This window comes from Prorops nasuta, unplaced genomic scaffold, assembly GCF_024137725.1.
Source record: "Prorops nasuta isolate Cenicafe-Biocafe unplaced genomic scaffold, Cenicafe_Pnas_1.2 PNAS00004, whole genome shotgun sequence".
Classification (NCBI taxonomy): Eukaryota; Metazoa; Arthropoda; class Insecta; order Hymenoptera; family Bethylidae; genus Prorops; species Prorops nasuta.
Window position 1 is genome coordinate 4,426,937 of NW_027116801.1, and position 16,413 is coordinate 4,443,349.

Genomic DNA, 16,413 nt, shown 5'->3' on the forward strand with positions numbered 1-16,413 from the left:
ATTGCAAGATGGATTGAATACGGAAGAATCAGTGGTCTACAAATTTGATGATCAAGCAACGAGAGTACAACGACCATTGTCAATACATTTTCTTCTCGATTGGTCTTAAATTTATTATACCGTGAAGGTAAACTTATTTCATAATTCGTGACATAAATTACAATAATCCATTTTATAGCCTATTTTATAGGAAATTATATTACGAAGTTAAAAGAATGTGTCATTGAATTTTATATTTTTTATTAATTTTCTCCTGTCTGTATTAAAATAGATAGGGAAGGGATATCAATTCCAGCATTATAAACTATTGAGAGTTGAAATTTTTTCTCCAGTGTATAAAAGCTAACTAGGGTATTTTTCTTAGGTAGGTAGAGAGAGAAATGAATATCCAAACTACTAGATTAATGGTGCATGAATTCATTATTTTTCATACAATTTCTCAATATGAAAGAATTGTAGTCATTAAATAGTGATAATGCTAGTGTTTATGCATAGACTTTCAAATTATATAGCACGTCAGTTTCAAATAATATCATGCAGTAACAAGATAGCCCTGTTAAAATGAAATTTATTATCTGCTGGTATTAATCTTTAAATAAAATTTTAATAACTTTTTCAATTTTGCTTAATATAATAAATAAATCTTATAAGAGCGTATTAATTCTGAAGCAAAATCAACTATTACAAACATTGGATAGAAAAAAAAATAAGGACAGTATCGAGTATCAAGAAAATTACTCTTTGCATATTAGTATCCGATGAAGGTTCACAAAATAAACAACAGTAAATTGCCCTCATACTTTGATAAGTAATAAGAAAATGTGCGGATTAGAGGCTAGAAGTAAAAGGCAATAATTAAACACCGTTAATTATTCCTATACATATTACTTCATTGAATGCTCGACTTGACAGTTCGCATACTGTAATAAAATATGATAGCACCTTTCACGTAATTAAACGATCTACAAATAAAAAAAAAATACTTTTCCAATTATAGAACAATGTAATACCTATTATATAAAAAAGAGACTGTCCCTAATTTAATATGTAACAATCGGTAGTTAAAAGTGGTATGCAGATCGATAACGATTGTAATAAATAGAACGAGGTGTTTCTAATAGAATCAGTCAACTATATAATATTTATTCTACTGAAAAATTTTATAGAATTATTTGATCTTCTTATCTTATATATGATTTCCTACAAAATACCAGAAAGGTTACTAAGTATAAATAGACCAGAGATGCGTTCGAAAGGTGCAAGATCCTATTCGTTTATATCAATTCTTATATGATTGAGTGTATTTGTGCATTTGCCAGGCTCCAGTAGCTTGCATCGTAAAGTCGATACACTTGAAAAAGAAATTCGATGCGTAAGGGGGGAGGTATGGCACGCATAGTTTGTGACCCAGGATACAGGAATTATGTTAGACCAAACCCTCGAGGGGGGAGTCGAACATTCTCCAGTGCATTCATAGTTTGGCACGCAGGTGCTTCGTTTTGAAGGCGTGCCTATGCAAGTGAAGGTGCGCTAAGAAGAGCGCGATCGTTTATGCATAGGTTCTTTGGCGGAGCTCGTAAAATTATTGGACATATACTTTCTCGTCGTAGGATCCGTTTGAGCGTTGCTCGAGCGTGGCACTCGAAAATCGTAACTTTTCGCACTATATCTTCGTCCAAAGTAGGTTGCACTCAGTCGATCGCGAATAATGCGTTTCTTTTACCTCTAATATTCCAGTCCTTCCAACCTTTACCGAGCTGACGATCGATGTACTTGCCTCGTTTCTTCGATTTCACTCTCAAGATGGAAAGTAATCCTACCGGATGCACAACTATAAAAAAAAACGCTTTTGTAATTGATGTAAAATCTGGAGTAATTTCACCCTCATTTGGAATGTGATATCTGCTCAAATTGGACGCTGGGAAGTATAATAATCTATTAACTGCGCATTGCGTTAGCGCGAGTTATCTTATCTGTAATCATGCATACCTGTAATAGCTGTAATACAGATCTTGGTGCAAATGCAAAGTAAATTCTGGTATTAACTCAACAATTTATTCAAAGAAATTATGAAGTATGAATGGATTCGATCAATCAATTGTCTTCTTCTTATTTTTCTTGCGTATGTAACAGTATCCTACCACAAGTATCCATAAATACTTTCTAGATAATTTTGCAATTATTGGTGAAACGAATCAAACTGGACGAAATGGAAACTTGACGAGGATCGACGAAAGTGTTTTGCTTAAAAAAGCCAGACGATAATTTTTAATAAGTTCTAAAAGATGAAATGAAAATAACAGAAGCAGATCCAGAAATGGGGAATGGAGTAGTTTTTTGAGAACGATTTCGCGGATAGCTATCGTAAAACTAGATGAACGAGATCGTTGCGCAAACAAGTGATCCTCGTTCTTATCGGATTCGCGCAGGAAGTTATCTAGAAGTGAGGGGATCGCATTTTTTTTTAAATTCGACAGAGATTCGAATTCTCCGCTCTATTTGATACTCCCTCCTCTAGCGACGTCATCAAAGAGAATAGACCTGCCTCTCTCATCGTCGTTCATCGCCTCTTGGAGAATGTATGAACGACGAAAGGCAAAAAGGAATAAGAGCTATGGATAGTCGCTCTATATATATACTGGAACTATCACGAGTCCTATGTTCAGTGCACAGAACGCGTTAGGCTTGCCGGTATCTCGAGATCTTTCGGGGTACCAAAAATAATAGATCATCATCGGTATTATATCGATACCGCAGTCAAGCACCGATCCAAAGATTCTACCATGAAGACTAACTTCGTTAGTTCGAATCGCGGACGTTGTCTGCTGATGTTGAGCCTGGTCCTGGCGATTGGCTGCACGAACGCGGAAATCGGCAGGACTTCGCGGCAAATGGTGGAGGATACCCCGGAAAAAATTGCGCCAACCTTCAACAAGGACTGTAACAAATCTTACAGTTCCACGTGCCTCAAGTTGGATGTTGTATCGTTTTTGGATAAATTGTCCGAGCAGGATAATATTGGAATTCTGCCAGGTGTATCCGTGGTTAAGGAGAATGGATCAGCGAACGTACCGGCAAAGGACGTAGTCGCCAACCTTGCCAGAGACTTCCCGAACGACGTTGATAAACGATTGGACGCGTATCTCATACACAGGATTGGAGCTTACCTGAGTAGTCATTCGATATCTATCAAACTGTTCGATGCTAAGACTTTTGAAGCTGCCAGGAACTTTAACGAGGATACTCTGGTAAAATTTGGTTTGAGTGATAATGAGACCACTGAAACAGGTGAGGAAGTATATCTTCATTACGATTACGTCGAAATGAAGTTTGTAAAGAAGAATTTGGTTAAATTAATTGATTAGTGTCAGGGTTATTATAGCAATAAAAATAATGAACGATTTTACAGGACGTAAGAAGAAAGGTGGTTTGGGCGGTTTGATGGTTGGAGTAATGATGATGAAAGGAATCCTTGGATCGGTAGGATTTGGTGCCTTGGCTCTATTGGCAGGAAAAGCTTTAATGACTGGTTTGATGGCCTTAATGTTGTCTGCCATTGTTGGACTAAAATCTTTGGCTGGCGGTGGAGAAAAGAAGACGACTTATGAGATTGTCAGCAAGCCAGTTTATTCCACTGCACATACGCACAGTTCCGAGGAGCATCATTCGCATGGTGGCTATGGACACTCCGGCTATGGACGATCATTAGATTCCGTTCAGGAAACTGTTGAACAAGCGGTTATGAAGTATGGGAATCCACGTGATCGACGATCAATTTTACAAAATTGATCCAACAATGCTATCGAAACCTGTACCTGTCTGGTACAAATGTATCACAGCATAATATCTGCTTGGTACAATTGAGACGTTTACTGCGAGACTGGTCTGAGAGATTTTCTAAAAATCGCGTCTGTGCTTCTTATGTCTTTTGCATTATTAGTATTTTATAAAATTTGCGGAATTAGACCACTTTTGCAGCGAATGCCTCGAATAGACTAAATATTAATGGTTGCGCCACGCTATCTCATATTCTCCTTTTCCCTTTCGTTTGATTGTTCTATTTATTTTAATTGTCCTCTTTTAATTTATCTTTTTTTTTATTTCTTTTCCATCTTCTGCTTTCTCATCCTCTTCTTTAACCAACTGCACATTGTCGATTACTTTTCTCATTTCCATTTATTGTGTGCGCGCTCAGTTAACTTGACTGGTATTTGTCTTCCTTAATTCTGAAATAGTATTACCGTTATAGATTGTTTAAATAGAAGCTACAACTATTTATATGCGGACCTCGATTTTAAGTCACCTATATTGTGGTATTAGCATAGGAATTTTTATAATGTAAATTAATTTTTTTATACGACATAAATATTTAATTTATGTGAAACGTAAATAAATTATGTTTTTAATATTTTTTGGTCCATGTTTCTATATAATATAATTTTATTGTTATATGGTATAGTGTAAAAAAGAGTTAATAAAATTCATGGTATTAAGCATTGAAAAGCTGCATCCCAGATCTTTAATCATCTAGATAGAAATTAATCAGAACGTGAGTGAAAATATTTCACTTAATTAAAGACTGAACTATGCAGGATTAGTTGGTATTAATTACGAGTTCAAAAAAAGTTTCACTGTTGAGCTACCATTATGATTTCTTCATTTAATATACAAATTTCTCGTATATTAAAAACTACTGTACGGTAACGTACCATAATGCGTGTCTAACATATAGAAGCCTTTTACCTAAAGTATTTTCCGCTATTTATTACTTAAAATTATGAAACGTCGAGTTTGCGGTTGGATGCTGTATTAGGGGAGGGTTGCCTAGTGTGGACTGTGGACCGTTGCTTTAATTGGACCACCGGTGCAACTTCACTGATATAAGATTTTTGTAATGTTAAATAGTTGAAATGCGTAATGCATATAGTATATAGTAGTTTAGACTTTAATTGCTTCATCAAGCATTGTCTAGTTATTAGGAATAAACAGAATTTACTCTTTTTCAAATTATATAGGGATAGAATTTTAAACGAAGAACAGTGATGCTAGAATTGTTCTTTTTTTTTAGCAAACACACGATAGGATGAGGATAAATGCATGCACCACAAACATAAACCTACATAGGATACGTGTTTGTGTTTTTGTTGTAATGAAAGCTCAATTCTGGCATTACTGATAAAGAGTAAGTAAGGAGCACTGCCACTTTAAAATAAGTAAAGATATTTTTATTATTATAACTACAGAAAGCAAGTATATGGACATAGGACTTGCTGTGATACATTTATTAATAATGTTTAAAACGTATTCAGGAAATTATTTAAAAATTTTTTAAACATTTTTGTGGACCTCTTTTCAGATTCTTAAATTAGAGCATATTATATCGTATCCTATATAATGATAAGTTAAGGCTTGGTTCATCAGGATCTTGTGAAATAAACAAATAGCTTAGAAAGCTACTATAATTATATGCTCTTTCTATAAAAACTATTAGAATAAGCAAAGAAAAATAAAAATAATAAAACGAAATAGATTTCACTTGCGTTTATTTAATGTTGAAAGAAACAAAGCAAGAAGATTCAGTGCTCAAATGTGGCACATGGTCTTGTAAAATGCGCTCGAAGAACTCCCGAAGAAACAAATATTATTGCATTAACCGTACTTCTTAAGGTTTATGATTCATTTGGATGCTATTAGTCCAACTTTGGAGATCAGCTTCTGTAATTGAATCAAAACTTGTAATTTTTTATATTTTCTTTATCACTATCGATACAAAAAGCTGATTTTCGTATAGCTTTAAATAAAATTTTAATAACTTGTACTTAGTTGTTATTTAAATTATTCCTATTTTCACACTCCACAAATTGCTTAGGTGTTCTAAATTTGTCTGGCCTCTCCTATATCATTCGTTTTTTAAATAAATTTAATATGATCATAAAAATCAACTAGCCATAGAAATTTTATAGCTATAACACTTTAATTTAATATCTGCTACAAGCTTTAATCTTGAAAGTTATTACCGGAACAAGGACAAAAGAGTTTTGCGGGAATCTGGTAGCAGTTTATAAATAGACGATTGAAAGATTTTTATGGTATACCCAAATCAGCATAGCAGAGCATTGTTCTACTTTTACCGGTGTTATCATAAAACCATTATACCGATCGGCATGAGTTCATTCTCGGATCCAGCCAACTTTTACTCCCACAACTTCTTCAGTGAGAGAAAAAACAAAATTTTCCTTTGTTTTATAGCTACTCGAGTTAATTCGAACTAAATAAATGACAGAAAAAGTATTATTCAGCATTGTGGTTGTCCATAGTGTGTCACTTAAAAAACTGTGAAATTAACTATTCTGCTAAAAATCTTCAAGATTTGGGACAAGCTCTGATCATGATTATTTGACACTATATTCTATTAAATTATAGACATTAATAAAAATTATAGGTTCATTGACGTTCCACCAATACCAACTAGCAATTCTCAGACTAAATTTCAACAGTGCGATGCAATCGTTGATTCTCAAGGTTTCTAGGAAAGCAGACTACAGCATCCGGAAGGATTCGGTAATGTTATTAGTAGAGAATCATGGAATGTTATTCGAACTTAGCAACCTCAGTGGTACCAGCTGTATTATTAAAGCGTTAGTCCGAGTAGTGGCGGTAATCGCGTTCGTGACGATTCGTTGAAAAAATATTGAAATGACATAAAAGTCCTATTGTATATAAGTATTAGCATCTCTTCGGGATGGAGAACAGTCTTGGGCAGCCGATAACGCTCGCAAGGTGTCCCGGTACAATCAGTTAATACCGACCGATGTTAAACGCGAGTACCTGGAAGCACGTGCTCGTTTGCTGGTTGCTCGCGGGCATAGTGCGTGTTAGGTCGATCGAAAATAATGATTTTGGATACGAGAAAGGTGATCCTGCGGAGCAGGCTCGAAGTATATTTGACTACAGCAAGAACGGGATTAGAGTGGACGTAAAAGTGATACCAGCTAATGTAAATGAATCGAGGCTGCAGCCTACCACTGAAGATGGTTTCCCAGAATTTCCTTTCAAGGACTTAGGTCGCTGCATTATCGATCTGTCACTATATTGCATTCAAAAACGATTTGCAAGATTTTTGGGAGACATTGGAAGTCTTGATCAGATCTTCCTTGTTGGCCAAGATGTCAAACTAGTGAAAACCAGAGTACAAAGGAATATCGAGAGGTCGGATGTCACTGACATTGGTAAAATTATCGATCGTAGCATCGATGATTTCTTCGATACCTTCGTTCTTCGAATCACGGTTCCTAGATGGAATGGAAAAAAGGAGAAAAATCAGATCGATATCATGTATGATGATAATATGGGAATGTCTGAAGGTATGTGTTATTAAAACTGTATACCGTTAAAATTCTGCACTCGCGAGAAAATTTTTAAGCACGAGAATAAACGAAAATTAGTCAAATCAATAGATGTAAAATTCGATTGCGAATATTGGAAGAGGAAAATTTTTTTATTTATAAATTTGATTTCCCTTAAAATAACATGAAACACGTTTATAATATTATGCAGGACGCGGAAAGAAAGGAGGTGGCAAAGGAGGTGGCAAGTGCAAGAAAATGATGATGATGGCTGTGATGATGGTGAAAATGAAAGTCATGGGTAATAATTGAAAGCTTGTAATTCTTTATTCTCAAGCATGAATCTAATTCAAGTGACACTATATACTTGTTTAATAATAAATTTCAGGAATGGTAGGAATGGCAGCAATGAAGGGGATGATGATGGCTGGGATGTCTCTCATGATTTCAAAAGCAATGTTAATAATGAAACTTATGAGCTTAAAGAAAGGTGGAGGAGGCGGTGGCGGAGGAGGACCATGGCAGAGTGGTGGAGGTGGTATGAGAAAATTTATCAGGTTCTTATAAAATATGTAGATTTGATATAAACTTCACGGTTGCTATTTTGCAGAGTGAACTAACTTTTCCCATATTAATAGCAACGAAACTGAATAACAAAATTGTTGACACAATCATGAGTTCTCGCGCTAATTTAAGAGAAATTACTGCTGAATCCATAGTTTGCTTGTAAAAGTCATCGTTTCATTTATAGGTCAGCTTAAGGAAATTGTCTTGTTAACAAAGTCTTCCAGTAGCGGTAGTGCGCCAATTGATAGTTATGGTGCTCCGCCACCAACTAGTTACGGACCTCCATCATCAGGAGGAGGCGGCTACGACTATAGCGGTGGAGGTGGCGGAGGTTGGGGCCGTAGCTTCGACAAGCGAATCCCAATGATGAATTATCCAACCAACGATGGTTCATCAATCTTAACACCACTGATCGGAGAGACTGTCGGCCCATCGAGCGAGGAAGAATATTTGGTGCCTCGTTCCAATTTCAGTTCACCCTATTTCGAATGGAATCGACCTATTACTTACGATGATAAATTAGACGTAAATTCAAATTACGTGTCGAAACGATCCAATAGACAGTTGTCTGCAACCAATCCTTTAAGTTATATCGTTTACGCGAGTCGGTCTGATGATCCTTACAAGACGTTGAACTCGCTAAAACCTGCTTATTCAAATGAATGGCAAGCTATTGCTGAAGAGCCAAAACCCATCGATGGCCTCTCTAAATTAGCCACAGTGGCCAACTGAAGATAGGGGACATGTAAACGTGACAAAGTCAAACGACTTGCATTCGTCACAAGCAGTTTAATATTACCACGAAACTTATACACATATACAAACTATTAATCGTTTACTAACTATACGTATGGATATGAACAGTTATTCTACTTTTAATAAGAAAAGTATAAATAATTATTAATAATGCTATTTATTATTATTTATTTAATCATTTTATAAATGTATAATTTATTTGTACAACCTGCTTCTTGGATATATGAATATTAAAGCCTTATTTATATATTTGTCGATTATTTATTAAAGTCTCTCTAATAATAACCTAATTAAAGATTAATATTTAGGTTTAAATAATTTTCATTTATGTATTTTTAGCTTAAGATGGTGGCGCAATCTTTCGAAGAACGTTTGAACCTCACAGTTGAAGTGTACCGACTATACAACTTCCTGACGAGAGTAGATTCTTCGGGTAAAAGGTAGTAGGAGGGTATTGTTGTAAAATACCGGTAGAGACATTGAAAGTCTCCTTGGAAAATAGCCGCTAGGAGAACCACTGATGCGAGAGTCAAGTTCACCGAGCATCGGGTAAGTTCAAAGTCTGCTCCACTTTAATATTTGCAAGTTGACCAATCATGTTTAATTTTTTAGTTTAAAACAGTCTACTTGCACACAACTGTTCTTTAAAGGTACTGTGGAGATAACTTCTTGCTTCGCTCATTCTTTGAATGCAAATTTATTACTAGAATAGTCGGTGCAAAAATTATTGAGATTGTAGGTTTGGTTCCTAGTTTAAGTAGTACGACATCCTTAAGTGTCTTCATACTTGCATGCATACGGTCACATTATCTGCATGGATGAACTAATGCAAAATTGAGGCTTGTTTATCATTTTTGCATCTGGACGGGTGTGGGCTATCGTAATAACTAGTTGATCTTTCGTAATTACATGGAAATAATGGAGCATCTGCGGAGCTTTGATACAGTGAGCAGCCACTGATGATCTCAATTATAACTGTTTACAATTTCCACCTTTTCTTACATAATCCATTACTCGAAAGGCTAGAGATGGCTTGGTAAAGAAAATAGTAAGAAAAGTATTAATAGAAAAAACAGTCCATAAGACTTTCAATCTACTTTGTAACATTTCGAGTCAGTTAAATTACTTTTGGCGTAATAAGCTTGAATCGTTTGTCCTTGTTTATGAAACCATGAAATTAAGTTTATCACTGTATAAAATATTAACTTAATGATATAATATTACTTTACCCACAAGCATTTTGTGCATCAATATTATTTTATATTTAGCGTGTCGTATTAAATATCTTGCAAATTTAAATTTAATTATTAATTTCAGACTTAATGTCTTACACTCAATCTAGACTATAAGTACAGTAATATTAATAGTATATCTTTACTAACTACAGTTATAATTAAAAGACTTTAATTAAAAGATTTTAGTTTACATCTTTAGTCCGAAGCATTTGATTAAGTTTTATAATTGATAAAGTTGCAATACAAATCTTTTCATCGAGTAGTAATAATTTTGAATTGAAACATCTGGAGCACGTCCACAAAGTAGCATTCATACTTTCTACATAAGTAACATCATTGTTGTGGGCTTTTGGACAATCATACAAAATACGTAGATAAAAATAGTAAAAATAACAGAGTACTTATCATAATTGTCAGTGCTAAAGAGATTAAAGTGCGAATTATTCTGTTCATACACATCGGGGACGCGAATATCTAGAATGGCACCATTGGGATCATTTGCATAAATACAGCCATTTTTGTATATCCTGGATCATAAATTTCATTTGCATGTTGTTTCTCTCCCTTCCACTCTACAGAGAGATCCCTTACTCCTTCATTCCCCTCAAATCCTTATTACCAAGATGGTAGTTGTCACCCTGTACAATTGGTGGCCCAGATTCTAGCGTGCGAAGGTATAATCTTAAGATGTACTGCACGTAGAGTTTTCGGACCCAACGCGGACCGATTTGAAAGAAGTAACGGAGGTCGAGTGGACGGTTTAAGCGACCGCAGAGAGCGTACACAAACGTACAATCGTACCATCTTGCCCGCACGACGTACAGTTTTCTTTTAAAACGCTCGGTCAGCTCATTCTACGCAAAACAAACGTATGTCACGCACTATCGCCTAGCCACCGTTAGACAACCTAGTGATCGGCTCGGCACTGGAACCGCCTTGGCCAGACAAGGTCACGGTAATCCCCATCGAGAAAATCGGAGAAAGTTTTCATACGATAACCCACTAAAACTATATAAGCATATATATATATATATATATATATATACTGTTTTTGATCAAATACAGTTTGTTGAGACAGTTGCACTCTGAAAACAAATTCTACACTCTCCGACCTTTTCAGCAAATGTTATTCTACATCAGTAATGTTCTTGAATGATTGAACAAATTCCAACCGCAATCTGCTAAACCGCAGGCGGCTAATTGAATCATGAATTGTACCTACAAAAAATGAACTTTAGAATCAGGAAGTAAATCCATCGAGGTTCTATCAATTGATAGAACCACGTGCTTTTCTGTGTCAAATAATTCATTTCTAATACTGTCGAGGTCATTGATCGCGAAATCAGTTTATTCTAGATAGATATCTAGAAGATATTCCTAGCTTACTAGTTCATGATTTAAAGCAAAATGTATTCATTACTGATATGATGAAAATATATAAAATACATTTATAAAGCTTAGATAGGAAGTAATTCTGTGTTTATATGTGTGATTTACGCTATATAATATTTTAATATTGAGCTACTGTAATTTTAACGATCTAACTGATTGACATTTTCATGCTAGCTAATAACGGTATTTGAGACATAACACTACTGGCACAAAATTTTTATTTACGCCACTGCTCCTCTTCAAATATTAGCAGGACGAAAGATTTTTATTCATAATAGTACAAAACGCAGTTGATAGTCTTGATTGCACACTATTACATTCAAGCAGGCAATAATGCTGAAGAAGTAAAAACGTAAACACAAAAAATTACTGAACATTGTTAAAACTTAAACTAGCTGCTTCACTTTCTTCTAACCTGTGTACGTGCTGAGCGGGTCCATGGCCTCCTATATCATACATGTGACGTAGCAGTAGTTAAGTAATTGAACGTTACCGGTAAATATGACGCTCTCTTGCGCGATTCCTACCTCCTAGTAGGTGAATGCGCTCCACGCTATTACATTAGCTTAGAAAAATCTTCCGCCAGCTTAGAAAGGCTCTGCTTGATAGATATAATGCGTACGCACTTACCAAATTAGAACTCTCCAACGACATTTAAGACGTGTTTTGAATGAAAATACTGACTTTAACAGATATTTAAATACCGAGAAATGAGGCTTCAACTTTTTCTCTATACTAAAATCTGTAACACATTTTAAAGATTCTTTTTCTACCAAAGCAAGACATTGATAGATATTTGTAGCCGGCAAGTCTTTTGCTTGACCTGAAATAAACGTGACTATTTTAAAAATTAGCATAGTTTGTTGTATTTTAACGCATTAAACTTTTTATAGAACCTTCTTAATAGTGCAAAAACTGAAATATGAAATTTAAAAAAAAAATTTTAGAAATCTTTAGAACAATGATCCATACATAGTGCTTTTAAAAAGAGACTTTTGTTCACTGAATTTGTCTAAAACTATTGAATAGCGTGTTCCAGTTTAAGAATGAAACTTTCGGTTTAGTAAAATTTGTGCTTCCTGCACATTGTGGTTAAACAGGACTCTTACGCTGCCTACAACTTTCATTTAATCAACATTACATGTGAGAAGAGTATAACCACGGTCGCATTGCCTCTGAGCCTAAGTCTGCCATAGCGGCGAGAGTATGCATTGCCTACTTTTTTATCAGATTTGGAGCGATAACAGTGCATTCGCCCAATCCAGTACGCGTTTCTGAGCAATATCGATATAACCGTATATATATTCGAAAGGTTATGTCCACAGCTTACACATGGACATACGCAAATATTATATGTGTGTGCTTTCATTTCTCATCGTACTTCGTTTGGACCCATTAAATTTTTTTATTCGCTCAACGCGTAATGCGTCCTAGTTGCTTGGTTCACTTCGACGAGGGCAAACCAGTTTCGATGCGCTACAGTAGTACAAATACTTTCAGTCAGACACCACTTTAAATCATTGATTGACTTTGACGATAAAGTACTTCTAACGTATACTACAATTGAATTTACAAGTTTATTTTAAATCTTTATTTGTAATGTTGATTCTTACAAAATCAAGCCACTACACGAATTCTAGAAAATCAATTTTAATAACATGTTTATAAATGTAAATTTATAGGTTGAAATATGGATCAGTTCAATAGTTTAAAACTAGTTTTATTCCAAACAAAGCGCTAAACGAAACAGTTTAGGAATAATATGCTTGGTCGAACGAGCAACGTATTATAACATTCAATCGTCTAAATTGACGGTATATCCCCTGCGAAAGTGAGACTTCTTGAATGGAGAAGTTGACATATTTATCGAGGCAGAACAGAGTAATAAACCGTTGCATGAAGCTATTATTTTGAGTAATTTCAGAAAACAAAGCGGTCTGGTGGGCAGTTACAAAAAATTAAAAAGCCTTGTTACTAAATTCGAACTACCTAAAGATAATAAGGATCTTCGTAAAAGTATGTAGGCTGCTTTTAAACGTAACGAGCTTCTTGTTCTTCCATGGGTATCGAGATTAAAAAAGACGTGGGAAGCACGCAGTACATATTTTAATAGCAACGAACGAGAGTAACCGAGACGAATCTTTACAGACAGTTGTTCCACCGTTAAATTCGTTTCCAGGAATGTAAGCAAGAATGAGTCTTGACCAAAGTTGTCCTTCATACTCTGGTATAATTCCCCCATGGGAAAATATATATTAGAATAAACGAGCAAATTATAGCCGAAAAATTTAATTTTAATACATTTTTATATATTAACGAATTTATATTTAATTCTTCAAAATATAATATAATTTTCAATTATAATATATGTTAAAGAAGTAAAATATAATTTAAATATAATTTTTGTTCAACACAAGTATATATTTAAATGTTATTTAATACATGTTTTCATTATATTTGAAAAATATTTTTTCTTGGTAGAGAATTGATGTAAAAATATACTTATAAAAAATAACGTTATTTCTTCGAATCACTGTAACTTTATTATATAATAAAAATAAATATTTTCCTGAGGATTTAAAGAAAAACTCGTAATCTTATAAAATATGTAAGGAATAAATCGTTAATTGTATATGATTGAGACTTGATTGCGATGATTGCATCTCTAAGTCTATTTGGTAAAAATAAGAAGTAATGGATGAGAATGTGGATCCGCTGGTTTTGGATGCTGGTACAAATCTGACCCCAAGGAAGGTTATAAGAAGGAACAGGTCGGGATTCTGTGACTGAGTATGAGGCTGCGAAGCAGCGTGGTTGGTTGGTTTCAAGTTTCGAACGATTGCTTTTCGGCAACGACAGAACATACGTAAGCCGGTCATGCCTCGACCAAGCGACCAGGTAAGTATAACCAAACCACACAACCAGCCAACCAACCTACCTACCTAGTGGGGCCGATTGTAGGTCAATGGAATTCAACCGACGGTCAGTTCGTCGACTGGCCCGCCCAATCACACTCCATCGACGACGATGACGTAGACTCTCTCTCTATGGAAATCCTCTGCAATCCAGTGACATTGGTACTTCACATCTCGAAGCTTCCTCGAACCGTTATCGAGCTGAATTTGTCAGTATCGTAACGTCATTGGTCGTACCATCTGGGTCCACGGTGGGACATATATATAGTATCACGAAAGGACGGACATTCCATTTTGCTAATTTTATCCTGTGCAGGGGAATAATGGGAACGCGTTCACTGCTGGTATCTCTATCAGTGAAATCTCACGAGTGTTGATTCACGTGGGATGGTACACGTAGAGCAAGTTTTTGTTTTGAGCAAATTGATTAAGCATGCAGGATAGACAACGTCTTTATCGTTAATGTCATCAGCCCTCGGTGCAAGCTGTTTTATTTTAGCGAATAAATACAAATTGATCTTTCACTGTTTTATAGATGATAAGGAATTTTTTGTGTTTTATTTGTTATCTGCAGCATTAAAAATTTCGTTTTCATTCTCTATAATTTCAATAAGGGATTCACACTTTTGGTAACATATACGAGATACTGAATTTAAAATCAAACACGTTAAAACTTTTTAATTGCAGCAATTACGATTGGATTTAATAATAGTGTAATAATAATGCATCATTCAATTAATCGTGATCTGACGAGATATTTATAATTTTAAACGTTTCTTTGGTTATTTTTATATCAACAAGAAACTGGGAGAAATGCTTAAGATTCATTTATTACTCATTCTCAAGTGTCCCATTTTGTTTTACGAAGTATATACTAATTTACATAAGGAAACTTCTTACGAATATGTTATAACTGCTATGAGAACAAACAAGGAAATTTGATCTAGCATAGATGTTTAACGGCTTGCTATAATAACCTGGTTCTCAGCTTGAAAGAAAAGCGGATAGGAATGGTATAAATCCACATTGCGTCATCGACCAATGCTCGATATCCAAGAGGGATTTAATTAGATCTTCGACGTAGACTCGTCATTTTTTATCATTGGTGTAAAATAAAAAGTAGCGAGCTCGTAAAAATGAATTAGAAAGGTGTCACGACTCAGTCAAACAAGTCTTTGTTTTTTCAGGATGAACTAACTAAGATATGCGATAATATTAATTAACATTGCCTAATAAACATAACCTACTTTTAATACCTAATTAATTGAAAATACTTTACGTACAATTCGATACAATTATTTGCATTTTTTATCCATCATTCGTTACGCATCACCAGTAGAACAGTTTACGACATATTATGCGTTATAGGGAGTCTCTTTTGCGGCACAACTAAGGAGCAGCATCATTTGTAACGTCATTCAAATGTGACAGCAAACATTTACACAAGTAAACATTGCACGCATTCAAAATTAGTGAGAACAATATTGCAATTCACTATCGTCAAAGAGAAATGATCGATAAGAGGTCAGCGACCCATTCCACGCTTCTTCAGTATACTATAAAGACAAGAGCCGGCATCCGGCACGTGCATTGCACACGCGGGATTCGCTCGAACTGTAATTGGTTAAGTAGCAAACAAACTGGATCGACGCAGTGCCAGCAAACACTGGTCTATACCTTATAGTCCGATAGACGGGCAACTGTATATATCGCGCAACGGTCCAACCATGCACCGCTCCAAGCAGCGTGGATGAGATACCACATAGTGGAATGCACACTGTATCACCGCGATTACATTCAGTTCTCCTAATTACTCTTCAATTGTAAATTACTTCTCTCCTGAAAGTCTCGTTATTTCAGCAGTACTCTATATAGTGTCCGAATAAAATACAAATCGTGCCAGTATATACAGGAAATAAGAAGATCAACCATGGTGGGCTGGACTCCGTTTGATATTTTTTATTCATAAATGCGCCTTTTCTTCTATGCAAATGGCGAGTCGAGCAGTGGAAGGTTGAACGATGTGGCCAGTTTGTAGATTGTGGGGAAACGGGAGAAACAATAAGGAGCAAGAGAGAGAGGGAAATAGTTGTACGAACCACTTGGTAGGTAGATCCCGTGTACCTGTAACTATTTTATCTCAGGAACTTGGCACGCACAATCGAAATCGTACGTGACCGGTGAGTGCAAGAGATGCGTAAG

General features: G+C 35.3%; 1 protein-coding gene across 1 annotated transcript; it reads left to right on the forward strand.

Annotated features, from left to right (window-relative positions):
* Nucleotides 1-2,783: 2,783 nt before the first annotated feature.
* Nucleotides 2,784-3,789, forward strand: LOC136772915 (uncharacterized). Its single transcript, XM_066726168.1, has 2 exons — nucleotides 2,784-3,288; nucleotides 3,410-3,789. The coding sequence occupies exons 1-2, from the start codon at nucleotides 2,784-2,786 to the stop codon at nucleotides 3,787-3,789; spliced, it is 885 nt and encodes a 294-aa protein (XP_066582265.1).
* Nucleotides 3,790-16,413: the final 12,624 nt, after the last annotated feature.

What these genes read in the sequence shown, in the direction of transcription:
- LOC136772915 (XM_066726168.1), top strand. Translation starts at nt 2,784, where the DNA reads ATGAAGACTAACTTCGTTAGTTCGAATCGCGGACGTTGTCTGCTGATG. An exon ending in TAATGAGACCACTGAAACAG is followed by an intron (nt 3,289 to 3,409) that starts GTGAGGAAGTAT and finishes ACGATTTTACAG; the next exon opens with GACGTAAGAAGAAAGGTGGT.